The sequence below is a fragment of the Copidosoma floridanum genome, unplaced genomic scaffold, assembly GCF_036245765.1.
Source record: "Copidosoma floridanum isolate Cflo_tuat_1 unplaced genomic scaffold, Cflo_Japanese_pri ptg000029l, whole genome shotgun sequence".
In the NCBI taxonomy this organism is placed as follows: domain Eukaryota; kingdom Metazoa; phylum Arthropoda; class Insecta; order Hymenoptera; family Encyrtidae; genus Copidosoma; species Copidosoma floridanum.
This window is the reverse complement of record NW_028321906.1, coordinates 7,433,607-7,459,234: the sequence shown is the minus strand read 5'-3', so window position 1 is coordinate 7,459,234 and position 25,628 is coordinate 7,433,607. Positions and strand designations below refer to the sequence as shown.

The following is a 25,628-nucleotide window of genomic DNA, read 5'->3' as shown; positions in this document are numbered from 1 at the left end:
AAGTATAGAAAAAAACACTTCATCAAACCGCGATAACTTTTCTCAATGGAGTTGATATAAATCCTTCACTCGGGCACTCCACTTTCGTACCAAATAGATTCGGGACACATACGTATACATGGGCTGAACTCCGTGTAACTCTCTGTATGTTTCTCCTTTTTCTCTGTCCGACTGTTCCTTGTTTTTCCTATCGGTCTTCCTTCCCGCCTGGCAGCTCGGCTTTTTTCGCAGCTTCTAATTGCCAAGAGAGAAAGAGAGAGAGGGAAAAAAGGCGATTAACTTTCGAGAATATATTCCCGAGACGTTTGGCCAAAATACGTGCCTGAAATTCAACAAACTCCGGTAGTCCTATATCGTTTGTATACCTAAATACGTGTGTCTTAGTTTTACTGACCACTCCTCTCGTCAATTATACAATCATCGGTAGAAAGTAAAGGTACGAGAGTTGACATATTTTGAGGAAAATTGAATAAAACAGGTGATGGGAAAGAAAATAGAAAAATACCAAAGAAGAATAGAGAAAAGATCCAGTTAACGAAAAAAAAAGCGTCGAGTTTTCATGTATACTTACAAGTATGTGCAAGCAACGCTCGCACATGGCACGCGTATACACCTGGGACAAATATTCTCCGCGGCATGGGAGAGGGGGATGCAGTTTCTTTCTCTCTTTGATTTTTCTTTTTTCTTCCATTTTCCGACTCTGTTTTCCTCTCTGTCTCGGAAATTCGCTTGCGGCAAATTCTATTTGACAGCGCAAGGTGGTTGGGTGTTTCTCGCTTTCGCGCCTCGTGCGGAGAAAAACCGACACGGGAGAATCGAAGGGAGACAACTTAAGGTGGTGTAAATACCCATCGGTGCGCACGACGGAGATGACATTACACGTATAAAAGAAAAAAAAAATACCTCTTGTACACACACCACCTCTTTTCTGTCTACGTGGCTGTTGTACACTTTTTCAAAACCAACCCTTGGGATGGGTAATTTTCAATAGGAGCAGTAAAACAAAATTAAGCAATTTTCATGAAATAATCGTAACAGTTTATTGGAGGGAAAAAAACAACAGTGGCTGATAAAATACAATAATCATGACGGTGAACAAAGGAAAAATCTCGGAAACAATGTGGCTACATAATCGATACTATTATTTATACTATATGTACGAGCTCCGATCGCCGATGTCCAGCGATATCGAGACTCGTCACTTGGAAAATTGTGATCTATCTACAGAGAGACGCCTTTACCAAGCCTTGACGACGGGGGCAGCAGCGTAGGCGAGAGGGGCAGGATGGACACCGTAAGCCTTGACGTGGTGGACGGGCGCGGCGTAGCTGGTGTAGGCCAGAGCTGGGGCAGCCTTAAGCACCGGGGCAGCCGGGGCGTAGCTGGTGTAGGCCAGAGCTGGGGCAGCCTTGAGCACAGGGGCGGCCGGGGCGTAGCTGGTGTAGGCCAGAGCTGGGGCGGCCTTGAGAACAGGGGCGGCCGGGGCGTAGCTGGTGTAGGCCAGAGCTGGGGCAGCCTTGAGCACCGGGGCGTAGCTGGCGTAGGCCACGGGTGACGCGGCGTACGTGGCGAGAGCCGGACCGTTGGTGAGGAGTCCCGCGTTGACCGCGACCAAAAGGCTGGCTACGAGAACGGCGTACTTGTACATGGTGCTGGTGGCTGAAATTGCTGTGCTGACTCGAGAATTGAGGAGAACTGTGTCCAAGCTGGGCTTCGAGGAGCCTTTTTATACAAAGTTTTTGGACCAGCGAACCGGGATGAAAGTCACCCCCTCCCGACACGGGGAAACAAAGTGTTTAGGCAAGAGGTCGAGGACAGCTTTGGGTGTATTTGTCTTGTTCGCATAGTGTAGGTCGATTGTATTATTGTGGAGGACACGGCTTGTAAGGTCATAGCGTAGAGGTAATACACTTTGTGAAAGGACGCACGAGGTGCGCTGCAGAATAGAGACGCGTTGATGGGAGCTGTCACGGCAAGTTTGAGCGATTGGCTTTGTCGTATGTGCTTCGAAGCTGTGCAACTATGCTTCGAGCAATTTGCAATTTTGTGATACATCAAGTGGGACGCGGGTTGTGCAAGTGGCATTCAAATGTTTTGGGCTTGTGAAACGAAAGAGGGAAAAAGAAACTAATTTAGCCCGCCAATTTGGGTACCGAAAAAAAGTGAAAGTACGTACGCATTATGGAGTCGATATGTCTGATCTTGTTGTTTTGATTTCGATGTATGGAGGGGGGGAGGCTGAGTTGGTTTGGCGAGTGGCCGTCATCAGTCTGATGCTGGATGAGGATGGAAGTGGACCTCTTTTTGTTGGTTGTTTCGAGAGGTGCTCTTGGGTTTGAACGATTTTTCCTTCGGCTTACACGTTTTTTTACGTTTGTTTACACTTTGATTCAATCAATTTACTCGAGTGCCTCGTATTGTTTCTTACGTCACAGTTTAAATACATTTACCTTATTTGTTTAATGAATTTTTTAACACTTCGAAAAACAAATTTTCTCCTGTAAATAAAGTGCTTTCTTTTTGGCAGTAAAAATTTTTTTATTCATCACTGTTCACAATACAATTAAGATTTTATTTCGACAGAATAATATAATACGTTTATGTTGTTAATGTTTATTGTAAAGTGTTTAATACGAAACATTTAAATGCTCTTTCAAATATTTTAACTATTTTTTTTTTTTTTTTATGACTTTTTCTTTCACAAAACAATGCTTTATTTTTGCTGTAAGCTAGAGAGAAAATGATAGAATCAACGTGTTGAAGTCATTAAAAGAATCCTTGATCCAATTACTTTAATTTTCAAGAATTGTATTACAATTAATAAAAATAGTCACTCACAGCAACGTCACGATTCAACAAACAACATTATAAAACACAAAAAATGTTTATAAATGTTTAAGCCATCGTTGAAAAAATCATCAGCATACTTCGAAAAATAGACACTTGTAATATGGCAACTTGAAAACGAATTAATATCTTTCGACTATACTTACTTGATTGATTAATTTGTCAACCTGCATACATCCCTAACCACGACAACGCGTATGTACAAATATACAAACCACGCCATCGATGAACCCATCAAACCTGCAAATTCCTGCCCATCGCCGTCGAAAAGAAGATAGGTGTGAGCTCTACGCACCACGACTCCGAACTGACCGAGACCCCATCACGCGTACAGCTCGATACACTTATAAATACCCTCGGAATCGCTACTGAGCAGATATTTTACCTGAACCAACCAGCCAGAACAAAGAACACAAGGCTCCTATTTTTTTTTTTTTTTTTTTTGGCTCGGACAACGGACCGAGTGCACGCGTGAATGACAACAATGGGTGGGAAAAAAAAAAACAAAACAAAAAAAAACAACGATGAAGCCACGGGGGACCCGGAAGACCGATCGAGTATCGGCCGAATCTCTAATTAGTCCTCTTGCCCCCGTCGCGCAAAAACAGCCAATACACACAAAGATCCGCATTACCGATGCGCACTGCGCCTCGTCCTCTGGCTCCACGCTCGTTAGCATTTGTAGAAAAATACATAAAAACAACTAATCCCATTCGGCTTGGACGAGCAAAAAAACCCCGAGTATACGTCACCAAGTATTGTTTTTTTTTTTTCTAAAAACAACGATTAATCTGCGAAAAATCGGTATAAAAGCCTCGGCTGTGGGCTCCGAAAATCAGTACGCTTCGTCTCTTGGAGCATCTACGATTTTTCGAAGCAAAGAGCGCAGGATATCTTCGTCGTCATGGTGAAACTGTTGCTCGTCGTTCTGGCCTCTCTGCTGGCGATCGGCTCGGCCGGGCCGCTGTACTACTCGGCCGCGACTTACGGCTCGCCGGTCGCCTACACCACCGGGGTCGGTCATCCCTTGGCTTACACGGCTCCGGTGCTGGCCTCGCCCTACGCCTACTCGACGGCCTACTACAGACCGGCACCGACTGAGCTCTCCTATCTCGTTTAGCGGATGATCGGTATGTCGGCCGGTGCGCACGCGGCTCTGGGAAGAGGGGACTTTTTTCGCTTTGCAGCCGGTTGTTATCTGGACCGCGAGTCGCTTCGGCTCGTTAGACCGAGATTATCCGGGTGGGTTTAACGACGTGTAAAGAGGAGAGAGATGGATCGCTCCTGTGCTACTTGACTGCTGCTGGATATGTCTGCCGATTGCACCGTCCGGTTTCTTCTGCTTCGTCCTTTCGTTTTTTCTCTTACGTTTATGGTTACCGATGTTTTTTGTTTACCATCGGCACTGCGATGAAGAAGATCGAGTGTGCGTGCGCCCTCTTTTTTGCTTAATTTTCCTTTCAACATACATTTTCCTAAATAAAAGTTTTATTTTTCCCAATAACTTGCGCATTTTTTTGTTCTTTTGTCATTTGCACCCTTTTTTTCGTCGATCGATATGAAAAACTTTGAAAATTTATTCTTGTGCTGATGATGATTATTGTTTTACAAAGCCACGTGAGTACAATAATTTTACAATATCATTACCTTTATTTTTAAAAGTTTAGCAATTAATCTTGACCATCGATAATTTTATATCGTTTATGTGATAATTTCGACAGTATTCATGTTTTCGAAATTCATAAATACCCAAAAAATACCTTGATTTATTATTTCACTATCAAAACTCACTGTGGATTCAGCAGTTAATATAACGATAGGATCCAAAGAGTGTAAGAACTCGTCTTCAAAGTTGAGGATAGAAGGAGATGTGTAGTGTTGAAAGAAAAGTCAAAAAATTGTAATGAAAGTGGAAAATCAAATTTATTTCAACCTAAACACATGATGTAAGATATTATCCATAGAGAGAACTCTATTACAATTGCAATCATCAACAAGTAAATGTACAGCGTTCAACAAGTGGACGCATTCGTCTTCTTCGGAGTGAAAGTCATAAAATGTGGAGTTTTTTACGTATGACGATACTTGATGGTCTCTCCATCTGTTATAAAAATAAAAATTTATAAAAGTCACCTACGGGCACCACGTTTAATGGACGAGAAGGGTAGGGCCGCTCTTGACGACGGCTACGTGGTGAGCGACAGGCAGCGCGTGAACAGCCACGGGAGCGTGGTGGACGACGGGGGCGGCGTGGACAGCTACGGGAGCGGCGTGGACAGCTACTGGAGCGGCGTGGATGGCTACGGGGGCAGGATGGACGGCGACGAGCGGGGCATGTTTGACCACCGGGGCACGGTAGGTGTTTTGGTAGCTGACCGCGTGGGCGACCGGGGCCACTGCTACGGCTGATGGCACTGCCAAGCCGGGCGCACCGTAGGCGCAAGCGATCACGCAGGCGAGCACGAAGAGCTTGTACATCGTGATGGTTTTGTAGGGGATTGTCGAGGGCTGAAAAATTAAAAAAATCGGTATTATTTTCCTATAGAGGGAAAAGATTTTTCATCCAATATATTTAAATGATTTTTTTATTATTCGTTATAATAAACAAACAATTTTGAAGATTCGCAAAATTAAAATGGTAAAGTCAATATTCAAACACTAGCGAGGAGCTGCGCACTTGAAAGACTCGATAAAAAAGTCAGAAAGAAAGATACTTTTACAGAGTTTAAAAGAATTTTAGAGACTTCAATATCGTCAAAAGTCTTGGATGACTGAAATATTTCAAAGACTTTCAAAGTTTCCCGTAAACTTTGAGACACTCTTAAAGATTGTATGGAGGGTCAAATAACTTTAAAGTCGTTTAGAGAGTTTGGTAGTCCTTAAAAGACTTTTAAAAAAATGTCTTGTGTGACTTCAAACGACTTGTTGAAGGAAAAAAAAAAAAAAAATTTCAAACTTCTCAAAAAACTTGAAGAGCGCACACTCGTTACGAAAAAAATTACTCAGCAAGTAAATTTCTCGTTGGTAAAAATTTTAAAAGCCACGAAGAAAAAAAAAACCAACACGCTCACAAGACGGCAAAAGGTGCCTACCTTTGAAAGAGAAGTCACGACTTGCAAGAGCCTGTGAAGCGAATGATGATGTATCGAGGAGGTCCCCCGGCTTATATACAAGTCCTGCGAGCCCGAAAATCTTTGACCTCGTAATAATGCGTGCAGACTCGCGTACACAAGTGTGCATAGCCGCGTAACGAGACACCTCTCCTCCTTTGCCTCCTGCTCACTTTCTCTCTCTCTCTCTCTCTCTCGTGCGCAAATACGCTCCTCTGAAGTACTGCGGGAGCTCCCCGAGATGAAGAGGAGAGATGAAAAAAAAGGCTCTCCCTCTGATGACCTACGTCTGTCAATCTCTCTCGTTCGTGTGGGCGCGTATATTCGAGCGAGCTAGCCTTGGATGCTGCACGAAATAATGAGCTATATACCTTTGGTTGAGTTTTTTTTTTGTCTGTTGAGGTGTAGCAAGGTGAAAAAGTGAGAATACGTAATGGGAGGGTATACAATGGAATCATCCGAGTGGCTGTGCGTGGTCGTAGGTAATTTTTCAAGGGGTTTCCGTTTTAATCTTACCGATTTTCAGAGGTCGGTCGATGTTTTTTTTACCCAATTTATTGAATTACGAGCACCTTGGAATCAGGGTTGTAGGAAATTGTAATTTCAAGCCAAAGATGTCGTTGTAAATTTATTAAAATTTAAAATTCATACAAGTTATCGTGTATTTATAACATACTCCATATCAAATTTAAAAGTCCTGGGGTAGGTCGCGATAAATTGTCTTCGTCTCCTAAGGTTACATTTAAATTTCGTAAAAAATAAAAAAGTTGGCTTTCGTACTTCCTTTGTAATTTTTAATCAAAAATATTTTATGTTACAAATACGAGAAATAAAGAATAGAAGAAATTTTTTCTCTTGTCAACAAAAAAGATGTATTAGTTCTTAATTAATATACAACTGAACTGTGTAATCAGTGATGGTGATATCTAAAATTTCAGCAAGAGTTGTAAATAATTCGAAATCAAATTATAGAATTTGTCACAATAATTGAGCCGTCTAAATTTGATCAATTAAAATAAACGACCCATTACTCTGTGTTTCATTGCATCGAGATCCAATATAAAGTCGTTTAAGTGATTTGTAACGAAACTGACATAATATTACTCGGGTGGAATTTGTATGCAGGTATTTATGGCAGCCAAGGACGAGTTTATATATACATCGAGTCGAATAAAATGGTAATTGACTGCCCAGATGTGTATATTTACGGCATCGTTAAATGTGTTACTTAATTGTTGGAAAATCTTTTAAGGGCAGCTAAATATGCTAACTGGCATGAGCTTAATTGATATGATTTAACGAGTGTCGGTAGCAGTAAAATGTCACTCTTTGAAATAAAAAAAAAACAAAAAGGTTTAATTGTAATTGCATGAATTTCTCAATTTGACTAAATTGTAAGACAAGCGTGTATTTCTTGAATTTAAAATACAGAAAAAAATATATCAATGCATCGCTGTGCCAATTCAGTATTTCGAAGTAGGTCTTTAATCATGAATTCGCGCCAATCGAGAGATTCATCAAAAGCATAAATGTGTCCTTCCAAGCTTCCATTAATCATAAAAACCAACGGCATTGAGTGAAGAAAAGAACAAAAAAACAAACAAACAGAAAACGAAAACAGTAAATTTTAAAATGGAAATACGACTGATTTGCATAGACGACGATATGATCACAAACCCACGAAGCAGTCGAAAAACAGTTTGAAACGAGCTGATGGATCTCTCCAAATTAAAATTCAAAGCTTGTCCGGATACATTAGATCCGAGCATCGAGTCAAGATCAAGCAGACCTTGCCACCTGAACGAAAAAACCTTGCGCGAGGCTGTATATACTTTCTCCGGGACTGAATAATTAGGATAATTTTTTGTTTACCACATATACTATGTGCATCAAGTCTGTATTTGCATATGTTGTACATAATGTGTGAATAATAAATGTTTTGCCTTTGGCATCAATGTGAGGAATCGTAAAAGTAAATAAAAAAAAAAAAAAAAAAAAAAAAAAAAAAAAAGAAAACGGTTTAACGACCATACAGTACCACCCGTGAGTAATTGAAATTTACGACATTGAGTCAACGAACTTGCATTATTGCATGCATCAAACGTTAAAATTTCTCCGAGACGGTAATCGAGTCGCCGAAAGGAGAAATGACCCACTAAAGAACAAGTTTAATCTGGCATCGTCTCATTTCTTCTTTTTGAGACGATGTGATGCAACGAGCACGTAACCAGCATGTAACTGTCGCGAAACAAATATCCTCGTTTCTACGTCACGTGCGAGAGTGTTATGTATCTGTTTTTTTTTTTTTTTTTTTTACGCAATTGAATTTCGCACTGTCTCTCGATGTTAAAAATTAACTCTCACGTGATTTCTAACATTGTTTTTTCAAGTTTATGTTTATATGCTGATACGACAATTATAATTGTAAAACTGAAGATATAAGAAAGAAAAAAAAATTGTATCTCCAAGAAACATTAGTGGGTATCGGAAAAAGGAGCGCATGCATTAAAGAAACAAACATCTCGACACACCGTAAACAGCCATAAATAAAAAAGCACCTCGATCGCGCAAACAAGATCAGAGCGTGCGATGAAAAAAAAAACCTCTCTTGCGTATGGTTTTCTCCCCTTTCAGAAAAAAAAAAAAAAAAAAAATACCATCAGTACCTACTGGTTTATTTTTTCACTGTGCAAAAATCCTTCGTCGCGCTCTTTGGAAAAAGAAATACGTAATCAACAAGCCTGTAAATACATATACATATACGTACATGACGAGATTGTTGTCAAAGAAGATAAAGAAGAAGCCAGTGTGAATTAAAGTCGACTTTTTGCTTCTCGTCCCGTGACGTCCATCAACGGCTGCCGTCACTTTCCCACAATAACGTAATAAATCGAAAGTGCGTGAGGATCACTATCATGGATGGACAGACTCATCCCTCCCTGCTCCTCTTTGGAGCCGTTCGGCGCCACGTTTTCGTAATCCTCTTGTGCTCTTTTTCTTCTCCTCCTCTCCATCTTACGTATATCTTGTATGTATATGTATGTGCACCACCAAGCAGCTCGAAAAAAACAGAAGGACGACGCGGTGGATCTCCCCCTTTCCTCCCTCTTTCTCGCCTCTTCTCCTCCAGGACGATCCTCTAATTTATAACCATCACCTCTCTTTTTTTTTCCCTCCTCCCGTTCGGGGCTCTGTTTTCTCTCTTTTTTCCCCCTTTCCTGATTCCTGTGTGCGCCCATTACTTTTATTTGTTTTCAATAAACCGATGCTTGAATTTATGGACTATAGATAACGAATCATGCATGTACGCCCGAATGGAATAAACCAGGGTATACTTACCCCATCGTGACTTTTGTTTTGTTTTTTTTTTCTTAAGAAATCGTGTAGACGTTTGGACGACAACTGTTCTTAGCGTATCCTAGACTATCCATAACTTTATAAAAATAATAATTTTGGTGACACAAAATCCCTTAGAAACCAGTAACCCCCAATTGTCGTGCCCATAGTCCCCAATTAAAAAAACAATGTGAAAATGAAAAAGATAAAATCTTCATTCGGGCATGCATAAAATACCCATACAAAGCAGCTCCTCGGTCCTTACCCTCGATCAATGCAATCTCATCTTTCCCTATGCATATATAGTCGGACACGAAGGCTTACCTACAAGATCACACGTGGTATAGGTATACGCATACACACTCAGTGTTTTCCTTCGGTAAGTAGGTAGAGACACCGAAAAAGGGGAGGGAAAAGGGAAAGAAAAGAAAAAAAAAAAAGAAGAGCATACACACACACACACACACACACGTACACCATGGAGCCGAGGTTTTTCCCCCAAAGTAATTGAAAATGCCCTCCCGACACCAGCTCGCCTCCTCCGTCCGTTTCACTCGAACCTCCTTATCCCCCTCCCTCTCGCTATCTCTCACTCTCTCTCGTACCAATACCCATGCACGGTAAAAGATGCTGCAGTCGAGATAAGGTCTTCTTCTCCTCCTCCTTCGTCTTTGCCAGCTCGTACAAACACACGTGAGGCTGTGTTTCAGGTCTCTTTCTGGCGCTCACACGAAGGACAAAGTCAGCACAAACAGCACCTTTGACCTGCCGGGAGGTCTATACCATGGGCAGAGAGAAAGAGAGACAGATCCTATCTGCTCTACTGGGCGGGCCTCCCCCTCCTCCTCGGAGACGCACACGCGCGGACGCTCTTTCTCGCTACCCGGACTTTGGCTCATCCTTTCGGTGGTAATAGAGTCGGGCTTTGAACGAATCAATAAAAAAAAACTGAAAAGGAGGTTCGAATGGTTAATAAACAAGAAAAAAAAGAATTAAGGAGGGAACACGTGCAAGCGATTGTACCATTTCAGGTGCTCCAAATTTTACATCTCTTTTACGTTGGGGTTACCAACTCAAGCCGAATCTATTCTCGATTCTTTTCTTTAGTCCAAAAGGGCAGGGTGCACGACTCAAAAAAGGAGGAGGCGATAAAATTCTCGGACATGAGTATTTACGGCGTCCGGGGAAAATCCTAGGGAAACGCCCGAGTGTTTATAACGAGGAAATAAGCTCCCGATTCCTGCGGTATATACCGATGACGTTTGGGTGTACCCACCAATAAAGAGGCGCGTCTATCGCTTGTACATTTGATACTCGTGTTGATGCTGTAAGTACGGGAAAATCGGGTGTTTGCGATCGTTTAGATTTTTTTCGACGATTGCGTGAGCCACGCTTCCATGTATATTTTTTACTGTACTATCTTCTTCTCCCGTGCCTCGTTTCCCCCGCTCCTTTTTTTTCTTGATTTTTCGGTCAAATTTACGACTATACAACTTTTGGATTGTTTGTGGTTATGGGCTTGTTTGCGTGTGCCTATAGTGTTGCGTTTTAAAGTGAAGGTTACATAGGGCCGATGATATGGCGAAAGTGCCATTTTCGTTCGCCATCCAATGTACATTTGAAAAATATTTCATTTCGTAGCTTTTTTTGTTTCCTCAACCAGTACATTAAAAACAAGATTCCTTGAGGCTTTCGATCACTAATCCGATTTCATAATCCAAATTTATAAATAACTTTTTTTTTCTCGTGACAATACCTTGACAAAAAAAGGTACAAAAATCGTAAGTTTCGTTTCTCTTATCCACCAATGAAAAAAAAAAAAAAAAAAAAAAAAAAAAAACTACACCCATAAAACGGAATCATACACAGCAATTACGACCTGGCCGTACAGGAAGGACCGAAAAAAACCACCAATCTAATCTCGTACCCTGTAACATAAACCAAAGACACGCGCCTCGGCCAAAACAAATTTAGCCGGTGATGTACAACACCAACACTAGTCTATTAGGAAAAAAAGGAAGAAAAAAAAAAGAGTGGAGAGAAAATTGACTCTCGCACGAGTCGACTGCCGACGCAGAACCGGACGCTGAAGCTCACTTGTAGTATCTACTCTCCGCGCCCAGCCGTAGAAATCTCAATAGAGAGGAAAAAAAAAAAAAAAAAAAAGAGACACGCGTGCCTCTCGTACTCGTGTATGGAAGAGATAACGAAGACACAGATAACAAATACGCTACACGCTTTCGTTTCCCATGTACATATGTATATATTTATACGTATGGATATAATAATACCAGCGCCCACACCCATCTGGTTATTGCTATCGCGACGCAACAAAAAGGCCACGACTCTTGCGCCTTTTATTACGATAGCCTTTAGAAATGGTACGCTGTTTAGATGAAGTTGCGTAACTGTACACGCGCGCTCTTGTTGCTGCTGTTACTGCACTGTACCGCATATACTTATACGATGGTTGCCTTTTGTTTGGATTGTTGAGGCTACCGCACTTACATGCAATGGGAGTGTCGAGGAAAGGAATGTGCATTCGTCCAATGAAATATTCGCCGCTGCCGTAGGAGTGACAAAAATGTCCAATATCATAAAAATACCTGAGGAATTGACGATGTAATTTATCAAGTGCGAGAAAAGCTGTAAGTGTTCGACTGACGATTCAAGGAGACCAGAAGAGGGACATTGCGGTGATTCTTTTTTTTTCCCCTTCCGAGCGAGGGGCCAATCTGAAACTCAATATTACCATCAGCGTTTCGAGCGTGCACGCGCGAGAAACCCGAGCCAACGACGACTTTTGCAGCAACAACAGCAACGCGTATGATCCCTTCCTTCCTTCCTTCCTTCCTCTCGCAAGGGCCCATTGTCGATATCATTCGATATACCTGCTCGCACGAGAGACCCTCCGACTGAAAGAAAAAAAAAGTGACTCTCCTTGCCTCGCTACTGCTTTCTCACGCGCTGCAGCAGCTGCCGTTGGGACAATAAAAAGGCAAACGATGCGCGGTACGTAGTATACGTCTGCAGCCCACGCGCGACTCGTCGAATTAATTTCATATCATTATACCGCCGTCACGCGAAAAGTACGAAACCGTGTTGTTGTTACCTGCAGCTACCTCAGTTCCTTCTTTTTTTTTTTTTTTTTTTTTTTTTTTTTTTTTTTTTTTTTTTTCTTCCACTGACACGTACGGGCCTCCTTCGTAAATCATTTGGACGTACCTTTTTCTCTCTCGCACACCACGAAGAAGTGCTTATGGGGGCCTCTTAAAGATGACGGACGCCTCGGTTTTTCAGGGGCTCTCGCGGTCGGTTTTGTCGGTGTTTTTACGCGCGAGGCTGCGATAAATCATCGCCCCCATAAGTACACGCGGTTTTTTCTAATTGAAGAATTTTACTACAATAACTATACACTTTGGTAAGGTGGTTTTTGTTATTTACGGGCAGCAGGTGTGCAAGCTATAAAGGAGGGGATTGCTGTGGGAGAGATTTGTCGAAATGTCTAATTAATACCAAGCCTGCGGGTCATGGTTGCGCAATTGGACTGAAGACGGTACTAATTTTGGCGAAGCCAAGACAACTGGTGGCTTTCAGTTTGAGCGCCTCTTGACGGGCTGATAATGAGGCACTGGACCAAAAAATTTCAAGTAATCTGGTTACGAAAAAGACTTTACTTTATTTGCATAAGCAAAAACAAGGAAAGAAAGAAAAAAAAATCACTTGTGACGCAATCCTTGTTTCGTAATAGGTTCTGTACGCACAATCTCGAGCGAAAAAATAAAAGAGAGAATAAACAAAGGGATCAAAGGCGCGAGAGTGAGAGTGACGACAAAAGATGCCCCACTCCGGTGCGAGAGCCGGTCGTCAAATGTTGGCTCTCGTCCTCAAATTGTCTTGTCCCAACAATCCCACTCCCGTTCAAACAGAAAAGAGAGACAGAGGGAGGGAGCCTCGGCTCGTACAATCATCTCTGCAGAGACTAGTCAAAGAGAGGCAGAAGGATTCGCTCGGGCTCCGCACGCACTCGTACGGCGTGTCTCAATTGTCGTAACCCCCCCACCTCTCTCGAGTATTTTTTCAAAGTTCGCGGCCGCAGTGACGCTGCGGGTTCCTTAAACTTTAATTCAAGGCGATGACGTCTCAAGGACACCATCGACGCCGCGGGCCGGTGAACGGCTGTACCCACTCGTCGATATGTATACTTGCCGATTTTCAACCGATTTTTTTTTTTTTTTTTTTTTTTTTTTTTTCCTTACCGATCGATGCAAAGTTGTTATCGCTGGCATTGAGACAGTGATACCCATCAACGCTTGTTTCGCCCCCTTAATTATTCACAGAGCAATAAGGAAACTCCTACGCGACACATTTTTCACACTTTTTCATTATTCATGCGTATGGTACATAATTACACATACACGAGAGTAACGAGGAGTAAGGAAGGAAGGGGGGAAGGAAAAAAAGTAGTTTGGCTCGTTAAAACAAAAATCCCACTGGCCGCAAAACTTTCGGTTCAACCTAATTGCAGAAATAGCATAACACGGCGGACGGGATATACCCCGAGGCGATCGATACTTACTTACCCGATGGAAGAAATTTCCCTTCCAGAAACTTTGACCACAAAAAAAAAAATAAAAAAAAAAAAAAAAACATCTCAGGAAGTACTTTTGCCGCAAATATCGAAATTCCCGCTCTACTGTAAATATCCTCCACACACCCGGACCTTGGCCGCCGTTGGTGCTCGTGTACGCTGCACTCGGGGCCTCTCGGTCGTTTGCATCAACGACACATTTTTAGCGTGCCCTCGTTAATTAAAGCTTATCGGAAACCGAAGGTCTCTGCTTCCTCGACTCCCCCTATACTACCTTTAGTGCAAAACTGATCCCGAGTTTATATATACATGTAGATGTAGGGGGGAACGACACAAGTGCCATCACGGTAAAGTATGTATAAAGTGGGTGTTTTCCTCTTTTATATTTTCTTTTTTTTTTTTTTTTTTTTACTTTATATACGTACATAAATGACCTGGTTATTGTAGGTACTAAAAAAAACATCTGCCATAAACGCTCGTTATGTTTGCGATCGATCGAGGGTAGCATCGATGCGTCCATTATAAATATATATAGGCAAGGAAAGGCATATAAGTGCGTGCGTAAAAATCCATGATGGGTCGAGCCGTAATATCTCGTAGAATCTATACATGTATACGCGTGTGTAAAGTATCAGTGTGGGTGTGCAAATAGTATACGTATGGATTGGTTTATGCTTTCGCAAAAGTAGGTACGCGCGAGAGCCGTATTATATATATATATATGTACTTGGGTGTGTACGAGCGATTCGGGGCAAAAGATGCGCGTCTTGTAAATAACAGACCTCGACTTTTATCGCTACTCGATACATATACATGTTATGGTGCGTCTGTGTGTGTACACGGATATATTACGAAATTCTTGGGTCTCTGTGCCATAAAAACGAGGGACTTTTATCGTCCTAATAGATGTAACGGCGTCCCTCTATTCCCCGCGTCATTCGCCGTATTTCGAGTTTACGACTATTTTCCGATCTAATTAATGCGCGGTCTTTTTTTTCCTTTTTTTCCTTTTTTTTTTTTTTTTTTTCTTCGTCAGATAAGTTTTGTAATTTTCCGGAGTATTTATGCGAGGGGGTAGCCCTTTTTTCGCTCAGGGAGATACACGTCCGTAATGGACCTCCGAAATTTGGCCACGTGTTTCTGTTGATTGTACGAGACGATGTAAAAAAATCTGGTATATAACAGTGCAAAATATATACTTAAGTATTTATGTCAACGGTGCCACCAGATCTTCGATCTATACGTATATACCAACTGCTCCACCGTAGATTATGCGCACTTTGAACACGGGGATATCCCCGAAATTTCGATTACCATTACAAAAGACAATAACAACGAGCCCGTACAAGGTCGGTTGATTGTATGTATTCAAGGCTGAATAGCAGCACATGTGTTGCTTTCGAGGCGAAAATTCGAAGAAACGTTCCCCCGCAAGAGCGATAATAAGCATCTGATAAAAGACGAGGGAAGGGAGCCTCTCCATCTATACGAGCATCATCACGTAGTTGGCTGTTCCCACTGACCTGAAGAGGAAGTCTATATAATAGTGGACCGTGCAACATTTCAAATCCCCGGCTGGGGATGCGCGAAAGGACAAAAAACGAAGACATCGAGGGTATAGCCACACGGAGGCCCGGAGCAGTCACTTCGGGAGATCGAATTAAGATGTAGGCGAGCGAGTGATTTACGTCGCCCGTGACACTCTAATTGGCATCCCAAAGCAGCGACACGCGTACACATACGTGCCCACCAAGCTACGCTGTTTTTTTTTTTTTATTGCCCGTGTGGATGTTTTTTATATCTATACGTATCGGATGTAAATGGCTGGCACCTCCCTTCGTCTCCCCATCTCGCGCGTATGCGTAATTAAACGCGTGGGTGTGTCACTCCCTCCGTCCAACTGCAGAAACAGTCGCTGTCAATTAAGGTATTCCCCAAAGGACCATTGCGCTCGAAACACCAGCGGCAGTGGAGTATTTGCAAATTTTTTATTTTTTTTTTACTACTCCGTCCATGTATGCGCGGGAGATCGGATACGTCCATGTTTTTCCTGCAACGCTCGGTTGTAAAAAAATACGGTCCTGTTGGGCCCTTTCGCGCGATTTAATTTTGGGCTTTTTTTTAGAGCAGAGGACCATACACTGTGTTTATTTTCAATAAAGGATTTTTTTCGCACGAGGCTGTTTTCCATGCAGGATGTCCCGCGCGATACTTTTTGTTTGCACGGAAAGACCCCCCGTTTGAATTAACGCTTGGTCACGTAAAACCTCGATTATTACCATAACGTCACACAGCGGACGAACTTTAATTCGGCCTCCCATCGGCCCGTGGGCCAATTAACCCAGTTTGCTCGGCTGTGTTTGAACGCATAAACACGTCCCCGGAGCTCGGAAAAAAAACCCGCTTTGGCTCCCCCGCTGGAGTTTTGTTTCTGTCCCAAAGCGAGTCTGTATGTATATATGCGCTGGCAAACAGACGGCCCAAAAATCAGTGCTGTCGTTGCCAAAACTTTTTTCCCCCTCCCTTACTCTCGGAGGGAGCGTTTTTTCGAGGGCAGCTCGGTTTCGCGTCAAATGTTTTCCCGGATGGCGTATTGGGAAACATTTTGGACAAAAAGTAGATGCTTAGGATAAGAGAGATTTTCTTTGTTTTTTTTTTTTAATTTCGATCTCGCTCTGTTGCAGGTACTCTTGCTGGTGGGCATCGTCGCCAGCGACAACAGCACTGTCGAGGGCAGCCTGGAGGTTGCGAACGCAGTGGGCAGCTACGAAACTGACCAGGTGAGCTGTTGCAGTAACCCGGGATCAATAATGATATGTGGGGCAAAATTGAAACTTGGCATGAAATAAGTTATCATTGCCTTGGTACTGCAAAGAGTAAAACAAAAATTGGGGTTTTTTTTAGAGTTGATATTAAAAACCAACACCAAAGGACGAGTCAATATTATCGATTGTTTTTGTATAAATTGGTCATTTTAAGGCATCAGTGCAAATCTTCTCTTGTGATCGACCCACGTACCTCATTGATTCAAGTCGAGTCATCGAAGTATGGCAGATTGAAACCCAATATGGTGCTTTTCACGCCAAAGGATTTTCCCTGGGTTTAAAAAAAAAGGCAAGCCAGCGACATTCGCGCATTTCACATCCGGATTCACGCATAACCATCGAAACGCACGATAAGTCGTACATTCGACGTCGTCGCCTTTGCTCCGAAAGACAAATCGCAAGTAAAACCCCCCGCAATCAGTCCTCCCGCATCTTTTTCGGCACTCCAGGTCCCGCGCTCGCAGCCACCCACGCGAACGCGCGGGGATAAATAAAAGAGCCCCGGTGCGGTTCAACGGCTCGGCGCGCTCGTGCACGCGCGTTGCCAAACGTCAACCTACATCTCACGCGCGTGAAAATCGAAAAAAAAAAAATAAAAAAAAAATCTGAAAGCCCGGCCAGTCGGAAATGGGTCGCGTGCAACGTCTCTCTTTTTTTTCCACCCCCCCCCCCCGCGATCGCATTTCTTTTGACTCCCCCTGCAAGCGCGAGACTTTTTTTTCCCCTTCGTCTGATATACCCGTCCTCTTTCTCGGTCTACCCCTGCACTATTGTACACCGGTTGGCGTACGTGCACGGACTCGAGAGTACACCCTACGTAAGGAAAAAGAAACCGTACACGGCTGATGAGTGCACGGGGGTGTATAATACACACAAGGTTTAAGGACGTTCGGTAAAGACAGAACCCTGTGATGAATCTTTTTGAAATTTCAACCAGATGTTTTTATTGTTGTTACAATGAAGCTGTTAAAATTTCAAGAGGTTCGTCTGTTTCGTTTCCGAGATATTGAATTTCAAAGTTCAGTCATTTTAACACGGTCGCTTATGGGGAAACCTATAAAACGTCCTTAATTTCGTTATTTGCCGATGCGTTGGGGGAACAAACGATGCTTGACGAGCCGAAGCTCCGCTGAGTGTAAAAATGTGGACCTTTATGACTCTGCTTGGGAAGGAAATCTTTGACTTTAGGCCAGATGATGGACTCACAAATTTTGATCGAGGATGTATATTCGGCAGAGGGACAAAATTCCAGCTTACCAGAGGCGCCCATCCGCAGTAGAACAAGACGAGGTTCGACGAACCTTTGGAAGGGCGCGGAGACCTCTTAGGGGGTGACGGGCGAGAGGAGGGGGTGGAGAGGCTCTCAAAATTCATGAGCCTAACTTTTCATTTTCGCCCATCCGGCGCATTTTCACTTTTTCACCCTCCCTCTCTCTCTCGGATCCTCATCTCTTATTCCACTTTGCACGTACATACCCACACGCCCGTCTGCATTCGCACTCAGCCTTGCGTCCCTTGTCGAAGGTTTGCCCAGAGGATGGGAAGACTCTCTGTCCCGTTACTCGTACCACCCTTTTTTTTTTTTTACTACTTGTCAACCATTGATTTGTCATAGTTTTACCCACGAGTGCCACACGTCTCACCAACGTCATTTATATTCTCGACTTACGCTTGTCTATATTTGTCCTCAAACTTGCCCTTACACCTCATACGGGCGTTTTTGTACTCGCAATTAGTGGTTGGATAACACGTATTGTACGCACGAGTTACGTTTGTGTACACACTCTCGCCCCCGAGGGTTCCAACATAGCGACGTCCTTGAGTATGACCCTACGTGCACGTGCACGTCTGTACCATGGAGGTATAATGTCCATTTTTTGCGCTGTGCTAATGAGTTTGTGGGTGAAGAAAAAAAAAATGCGAGAAGGAAAGAGAGGAGAACTGCGCTGCACGGAGAGTTTTGTAAAGTGGAATTCTTCTCGTTACTTTGGAGCGTGTGTTATACAGCTGGTTGACATAGTTCGGTTGGAAACGTTAGGTACGTGCAAATGGCCAGTAAAAGGCCTCTGTAACCACTATTGTAAGAATTGAATTTTTGTTTGGCCGAGGTTGATGTGTGGCCTTCTGTCTTTGCCGAATAACCCCAGTCTTCTCTGTGGAATCAATTTTTTTCGTTTCTATTTACCAACACCTTGTAAACTCCGAATAAATCCCCGACAAAGTGCATGCAAGAAACAACGGATGAATACACCCTCTGTCGCAAGGACAAAAGACGCCGGCAAGACGCGCTTTTTACAGTCCCGGTTGATGCGCCGCTTAAAACTTTCGCGCAGAATATAAAACAAATCTACGTGCTTTCGTAAAAGCAAAGCTTTTTCCTCTTCTACATCACCCCTTTCCTCTCGCGATTACATGTCGTCGAACCGTAGCAAATTTACTTTTCGCATTTTCGTTATCCCACATTTGACGCTCGTTCGTACATTTCGTTGTACCTACGTGTAAGTATACACTTACGCGTATGTATATATATATATATAAAGTCGCAATGCAGTCAACGAGATCCGTACATTGTTGGCACGACAATTTTCCATCACCGCGCCGCACCACCGGATCCATATTTTACCCCGAGACTCGGGACGCTAAGATTCTAGCGGCGCATTGACCCGACCGCGTACCTATTTCCCGGATTACACCGAGAAGAAAGTTTTTCTACATCATTGAACTGTAATATCTTTATCGATTGCGAGGGGTTGTCAATGGCAGGGTGTGTGCGAGGAAAAGTTGTGTTTCCATCCAAATCTCTTGCGAAATATAGTTTTATTTAAGTTCTCTCGTTCAAATCGGATTTTACAATAACCCAATCGTGACCATATCTACATCCAGGAACTACCAAGCTGGAAAAGAGTCCTGCATATTCGCGGAATTCATTATCCCAGCAGTCCATTGTCAATCTCGGAGAAGCATAGCTCGCAAACATTGCGAAATCATTTTTTTTTTTTTTTTTTCAACCCCTATGAAAAATAGACAAACACTGTGGACCAACAATATTTATGAGAAGGTAACGTAAATTACTTGACAGCAAAAAAAACCTCTTTCTTTTTTTTTCCCGAAAAAAGTAAATTTGTCCAGAAACCAAAGTCCGCAAAACATGGAAGACAAGTTCAATCATCCGATCCCCCGGCAATCTTGCGCGTAAACGTTGTCGTTGAACTCTTGCGGCGAGGGGACATCCCACGAGGAGGAGAGAGAGAGCGATCGACCACGAGTCGAGAAAATTGTTCACGCGGTCCATTAAACCCTCCGACGAGCATTGGCCGACCAAACGCTGACTCGAACTACTTGAGCTGCAAACGTCGGGCGTACCGTGCAATCGCTCACTTACTCTTGCCTCCCACTTTGTTTTCTCACAGTGGCGAGTACCGAGACGTACATTTTCGTGCTCTGTTTCTACAGTTTCCATAAAAACTACCTATAAAAGTATTGTATGGATAGGTACATCAAGAAACGAAAACACCAAGCTTATTGTACTCTCCATCGCGCTCTTACTCCTGCATCATCTCCCCGAACGGAATCCCGAAAAACGGAGCCACGATCAATCGTAAGCCTGTACTATCACACTGTCCCTCCGAAAAACGTCAGTCTGTCATGAAAAAAAACAAAAAAAAAAAAAAAAAAAAAAAAACCAATACCTCTGGCTTACCCTCGGTTATTGCGCGTGTCTTTACACAATGAGCGCCGGCATCGTTGTCTCCTTCGACTTTTTCGCCAGACCAGCATTAGATGAGCCATCCTCCTCTTTTCCCTTCTTCGTCTAGTCAAGCCGTCGACGTCCTCGACTACATCAAGGGAGCGAAAATTGTCGACTAAGCGGCTTCGAGGGAGCGCTCGGGTGCTGTAAGCTGTGTACCTTGGTAGGTACGGAGGCTAGAGGGCAGCTTGGTTTATGGATTCAAGCTTCTCTCTCTTTCTGTATGCTTGGGTGTGTGTCTGTCGTATGTGACTCGATTGAGCTCGGAAGCTTAAACGAATCGTTTAGACGTGGTGGTGATTTTTGTTGCTAATGTATACGCTTTCAATCGGGGGATGGATAGACCTTTTGTTCAAAACGGAGGGTACGTATATGAAAGCCCATTGCGTTAAAATCGAGATCTTATTCTGCTGATGTACTAAAGCACCGCTCATGCCTCATCAAGTTCCAAACGGCTCGCCATAAATATTAACAGAGCACTTTATCACCGATAAAATAAAAAAATAAAAAACCCTCCCGTGAACTAAAAGAAGAAAAAACGAGTGTCGGAGTTGGGGAAAATAGGTATGCGACTCGGGGATGTAGGTACGCATACGTAGACGTGCACTTTGGTGCGTGTGTGTGCGCGCAGTTCCAAGTTTGCCGGACTAATTCCATTAGGGAAAGGTTACGGGCGACGAGTAAAGTGGTAGTTGTAGTACGTGTAACTTGTATGTACACACGGCCTAGAGCTTTACCGTTCAAGAGAGAGAACTATACGATTACCGGTTAAAACGATTACGGATGGGAATAGGTGCACCGAGCACTTTACGCGTGCATCAGAAGGACAGTTGTGCTCGATGTCGAGAAATTGCGCAGATCAGTGGGGTGCAACGGAGGTATACTAGCGCTTACTAATATTTTTAAAATATCGGATGTACGTGCAATAATTAACTCGCATAAAATGTCCCTAGGGTGCATGGTCTTGTTTGAACACCGTCCTTATATGGACCGTACCCGTGTATTTCATTCGAAAGGGCCAACATTTCAGACATACATTGTAGTCGTTTGACTTGATTACGAAATATTACACGTGTAGTTTTAACCCCTGCCTTCGTGTCTCCTTCGTTCGTTCGACGGAAGCTGCACGCACCGGCGTGTGGATGTACATAAGGAAGAGTCGATATGATATACTCACACGTACAGGGAGGGACCGTGGCTGGCGCACCCCTCGTTAATAATTCATGAGCAGAGAGATCCACGAGCCCGTTATTACACATATTTCTCGGTTTCATTTCTCTCCGCGTATTACGACTCAAATTATGCTCTGCTTTATGCTGCTGCTACAACATCCCTGTGGGTACAAATTTTCCGAGTCGGCTGTGGTTGTATCGTAAATGCCTCGCGTCCCTCATACTCAACGCGGGTGCAGCAGCGAACGCTTGGACTTTGGGTAATTAAACGCGGCCTTTGCTCCCTTCGTTCTCGGACGAGTTATCACATTTTTGGCTTTGGGATTTTTCGGGCAAAGTGACTTTGGTTAGCAATTTTTCGGGTTAGAAACTAAAATGGGTACACATTATACTCACCGCAAAGCTTCGAAAGCTCTATTTCCGTAGAGGGGAAAAAAAAAAGGAAAAACAAGGAGGATACGCAGGCAGCGGGCGTAAGTGCCATTAGAGAGGGGCAATTATACGCACGACAAACAGCTCTACCCTGCTCGTTTAACCCTCCACCCCTGCCCATGTATATAGATGTATAAACCCACGGAGTCAAAATCCCCCTCGGTAGACTTATATACGCGCCCCCCCTTCACTCTCTATCGCCATCCACGTGGATCTGTACACACGATTTCTCGGTGTACGTATAACTCGGGTATTTATTGAAAATTCCATAAGTGGCACGTGTATGTATATACATGCCCACGAGTGTAAGTACGCAGGCGAGCAAATTTGATCTGTGTACACATGTCATTACCTGTACAATTTACGAGTGATTACCCGCGCCAGGCACGTCTACTCGGCCGACCTGGGCGCTAATGATCCACTCGATTATTTATTTGGCACGATGTGCGGCTCAGCTGCCAATCCAACAGGGCTTTATACCCAATTCGCGCTGTGAAACATCACGAAGGTAATGGCTATTTTTTTTTTTATTGTTTCATCGACATGGATGATAAGCTCTGTGATTTCAAACGATGCTTTTATTTTGGCTTTAGACGAGGTGTTTTTTTTACTCGGGAATATTGGCAACTTTATTTATTATAGGTGTTGCACTCCGTGGTGACAAGTCGCAACCATACTTTTCTCATTTGTCGCCTCTGTGGGATTTTTCCGGCATTACAAATCGATTCTTGATTCCTGAAGTGGCGTAACGATATTCCGCCAATTAGTGTACCCTCCGTTTCTACCATAGAACGTTATAATCTCACGGTCGATAAAAGAGCTCTATCGCGCGCTAAGAGCGGGGGTGAGGGAGGAAAAATTGCAAATTGCTCTCGGAGTGAATTTGAAATGTTCTTCCATAGAGATGGGTCAACTCGATTTTCTAGCGTTTCGTAAAATTTTATCGATTTCTGATTACACGGCACCGCGGAAAAAAAAAATGCCCAGGCTATGCTTGGACCGTGTACAGGATTGACTTGGCGTTACTCGATACATAATCAATCCATGAAATATGTGATTTTTTTGTTTCTTTTTCAAGTATCCAGGTGGTACGCTCTTTTGCTTAATTTGTAAACTTCCTAGGGTTAATTACCATAGTAGTATGATATGTGCAAAGCTCACTCCTCGATAAAATCTAAAATCGACAAAGGTTTGAAATTCGGGGCATCTTCACAGAGCCCATGTACAGCGGCACATCTCCGATTGGCGCGTAAAAGCAACGCTCTTCCCCTGCCCCCCCCCCCTGGTCATCCTCGCGGAGATTTAAACGAAGCACTGATTTAGCCTCGCGGAGATTGCTCTCGGGGGCGGCCAGCTGGAATTGAATTTTTTACGAGACGCCCGCCCCGACGAGATTAATCCTTTGTGACTCCCACGCGCGCGCCCGGGACCTCGTATACAACAGGGTAGATTATGCCGAGACTCCGTCGTCAGTCCTCTTTAAGATATGCCCGGGGCCATACGATACTTAACGAGGGAGAGACGGGGATTAGAAAGAACGAAAAAGAAAAAGATAGGGAGAACGTGTACATGAGCGCTATTTTAGAGTCAAGGGTGATTATAAGTCATGGGTGTTTAAATGGTTGTTTTCTTATGTTTCTTTTTTTCAATCTACCAGCGGTTTATGAATCATCGCTGCTCCCTCTTCGTCAACGGCCCTGCACATAAAAGGTTTACTATCTTTCGAATTGCTTCTTTTCTCCCTTGTTCTATTTTCCACTGCCTGCACTCGAATTACGTAAAATCTCTCTGTATGTATAGGAGGCCGTTCACGTTTTTGATGGGATAACTTTTTTGCACCCTGCGTGAATCTGATGCACAGTTTTCGGGGGTGAAAAACTTTCTTTGGGTATCACAACGAGCGATGTGTTTTTCCGAATGCGAGCTTGCCAATTTTTTTTTTTTTTCCTCCAAGGTTTGTTTGTTCATTTTCCCTGTTTTTTGAAGGGAAATGAATGCAAAGTATCAGAAACGGGTGGAGCAACACAAGATGGACTACGAAAAGGTTTAACGATGATCTACATGGGACGGTAAAATGATTAACATTGCGAAAGTTTTTGGATATCGGTCGGTACGAGAGCCCAACCCCTACCTTCGAAACAGTCAATTAGTCCTTCAACTCCAGTGAAAGGCGACGACAAAAAGGCACGGAGCACGAGTGTGAAAATAGCCGAGGGCCAAACGTAAAATCGACCGAAAGTATATTTTCCCAGCAACATCTATATCAAGGGAAAAAAAAAGACTTCCTCTCGAAAGCCACGCTCTCTCGACTACACGATGCTTGAAATAAGTGCAAAATAAGGTACACCTTTGCCCCTGGGCTACTGCACCGACTGTGATACACGCTTTATTCTTTCCGCAGCACCCACTCGACCCCTTATACTTGTACATTATACCGTCTAGTTCGGAGTTGCACTTTTTTCTCCCCAAAACCCACCCTGTGCGTGTTACGTCAAGTACACAAGAGGACTCCACACATACGTGGGCGCGAGAAAAGCAGCAAACGGAAAGTCGATACCAAGCCAAGAGCAAGAGTATATTTTTTCCCAACCATGGGATACCGATTTTCGCGTCCCCGCACACGTTAGGGCGACCGTACAAGAGTGTAATATCGTTCCCCAGCACAATTGTACGGCACTTAATCGACGCCTACTTGGGGTCTTTTTTTTATCCTCGTAGGTCAATTCTTCCGACCTGTCCCTCCTTCCATTGTGTTATATGCCCCGGACGCGCTTTACGAGCCCAAAATAACCTTTCCCCCTCCTTCTCCTCCTCACTGTCTCATCTCGTATTTACGGGCGATCGCAGGCGCGTAAAAAATTTACGACACCTATTCACGCCCCGAGTGTCCTCATTTTCCCCTTATTCTTGGCCCGAGATGTTTTGAATCCTGATGCTCGTCCCTTTTATAACTCGCAAAAAAAACCCTATTTTGCCGCTTGGACGTTTCGAAGGTCGTCTGGCTTTTAGCTATGAAGGAAAAAAATTCTTTCCCGTTACGAAGATCGAATTATCGGGCACCATTGTTTCCTCGGAAAAGTTTGTTTTCACGAAAAAAAAAACCCCCACAGGAACAATTATTACCAAAACAATCCACATTGGCGTCGTACACCAATTACTCGTGGCGACGATACACTCAACTCGGCATTATCTCCCATCCGGATGGCAACGAGCAACCAAAATTTGCATAACTCGATCCTCACACATCGCGCCCTAATAACTCGACAAGCACTGCTCCATTACACCAACGCTGCGCGCGATGGTTCTCTGCCTTCCTCTCCTCTCACGTTTTAATATTCCAATCCCACGAGTGCAAATGAGCGCTCTCGCACGTGCGAGCCCAATAAATATCGCGTAGGCACTCCGCCACGTGGGCGCCCTCCAGACGAGCGATTGTGTTCCTTTGCGCCGAGAGCCCCTCCTTAACAATAACAATGTACACCCGCTAAACGCGTTACGTGTGCACGTGACCAGGGGGTATACCTACATGGGCGCCGATGCAGCCCGGGGCCTGATAAATATTAATAA

General features: G+C 43.6%; 1 protein-coding gene across 1 annotated transcript in view; it reads left to right on the top strand.

Moving 5' to 3' along the window:
* The first annotated feature begins 4,998 nt into the window (after nucleotides 1–4,998).
* The window catches only part of nolo (ADAMTS-like no long nerve cord), a 58,183-nt gene continuing 37,553 nt past the window's right edge, over nucleotides 4,999–25,628 (top strand). The window contains exons 1-2 of the mRNA XM_089596095.1: nucleotides 4,999–5,202; nucleotides 16,521–16,664. Coding sequence (XP_089452221.1) covers nucleotides 4,999–5,202; nucleotides 16,521–16,664 — 348 coding nt within the window. The remainder of the gene's footprint in view (nucleotides 5,203–16,520; nucleotides 16,665–25,628) is intronic.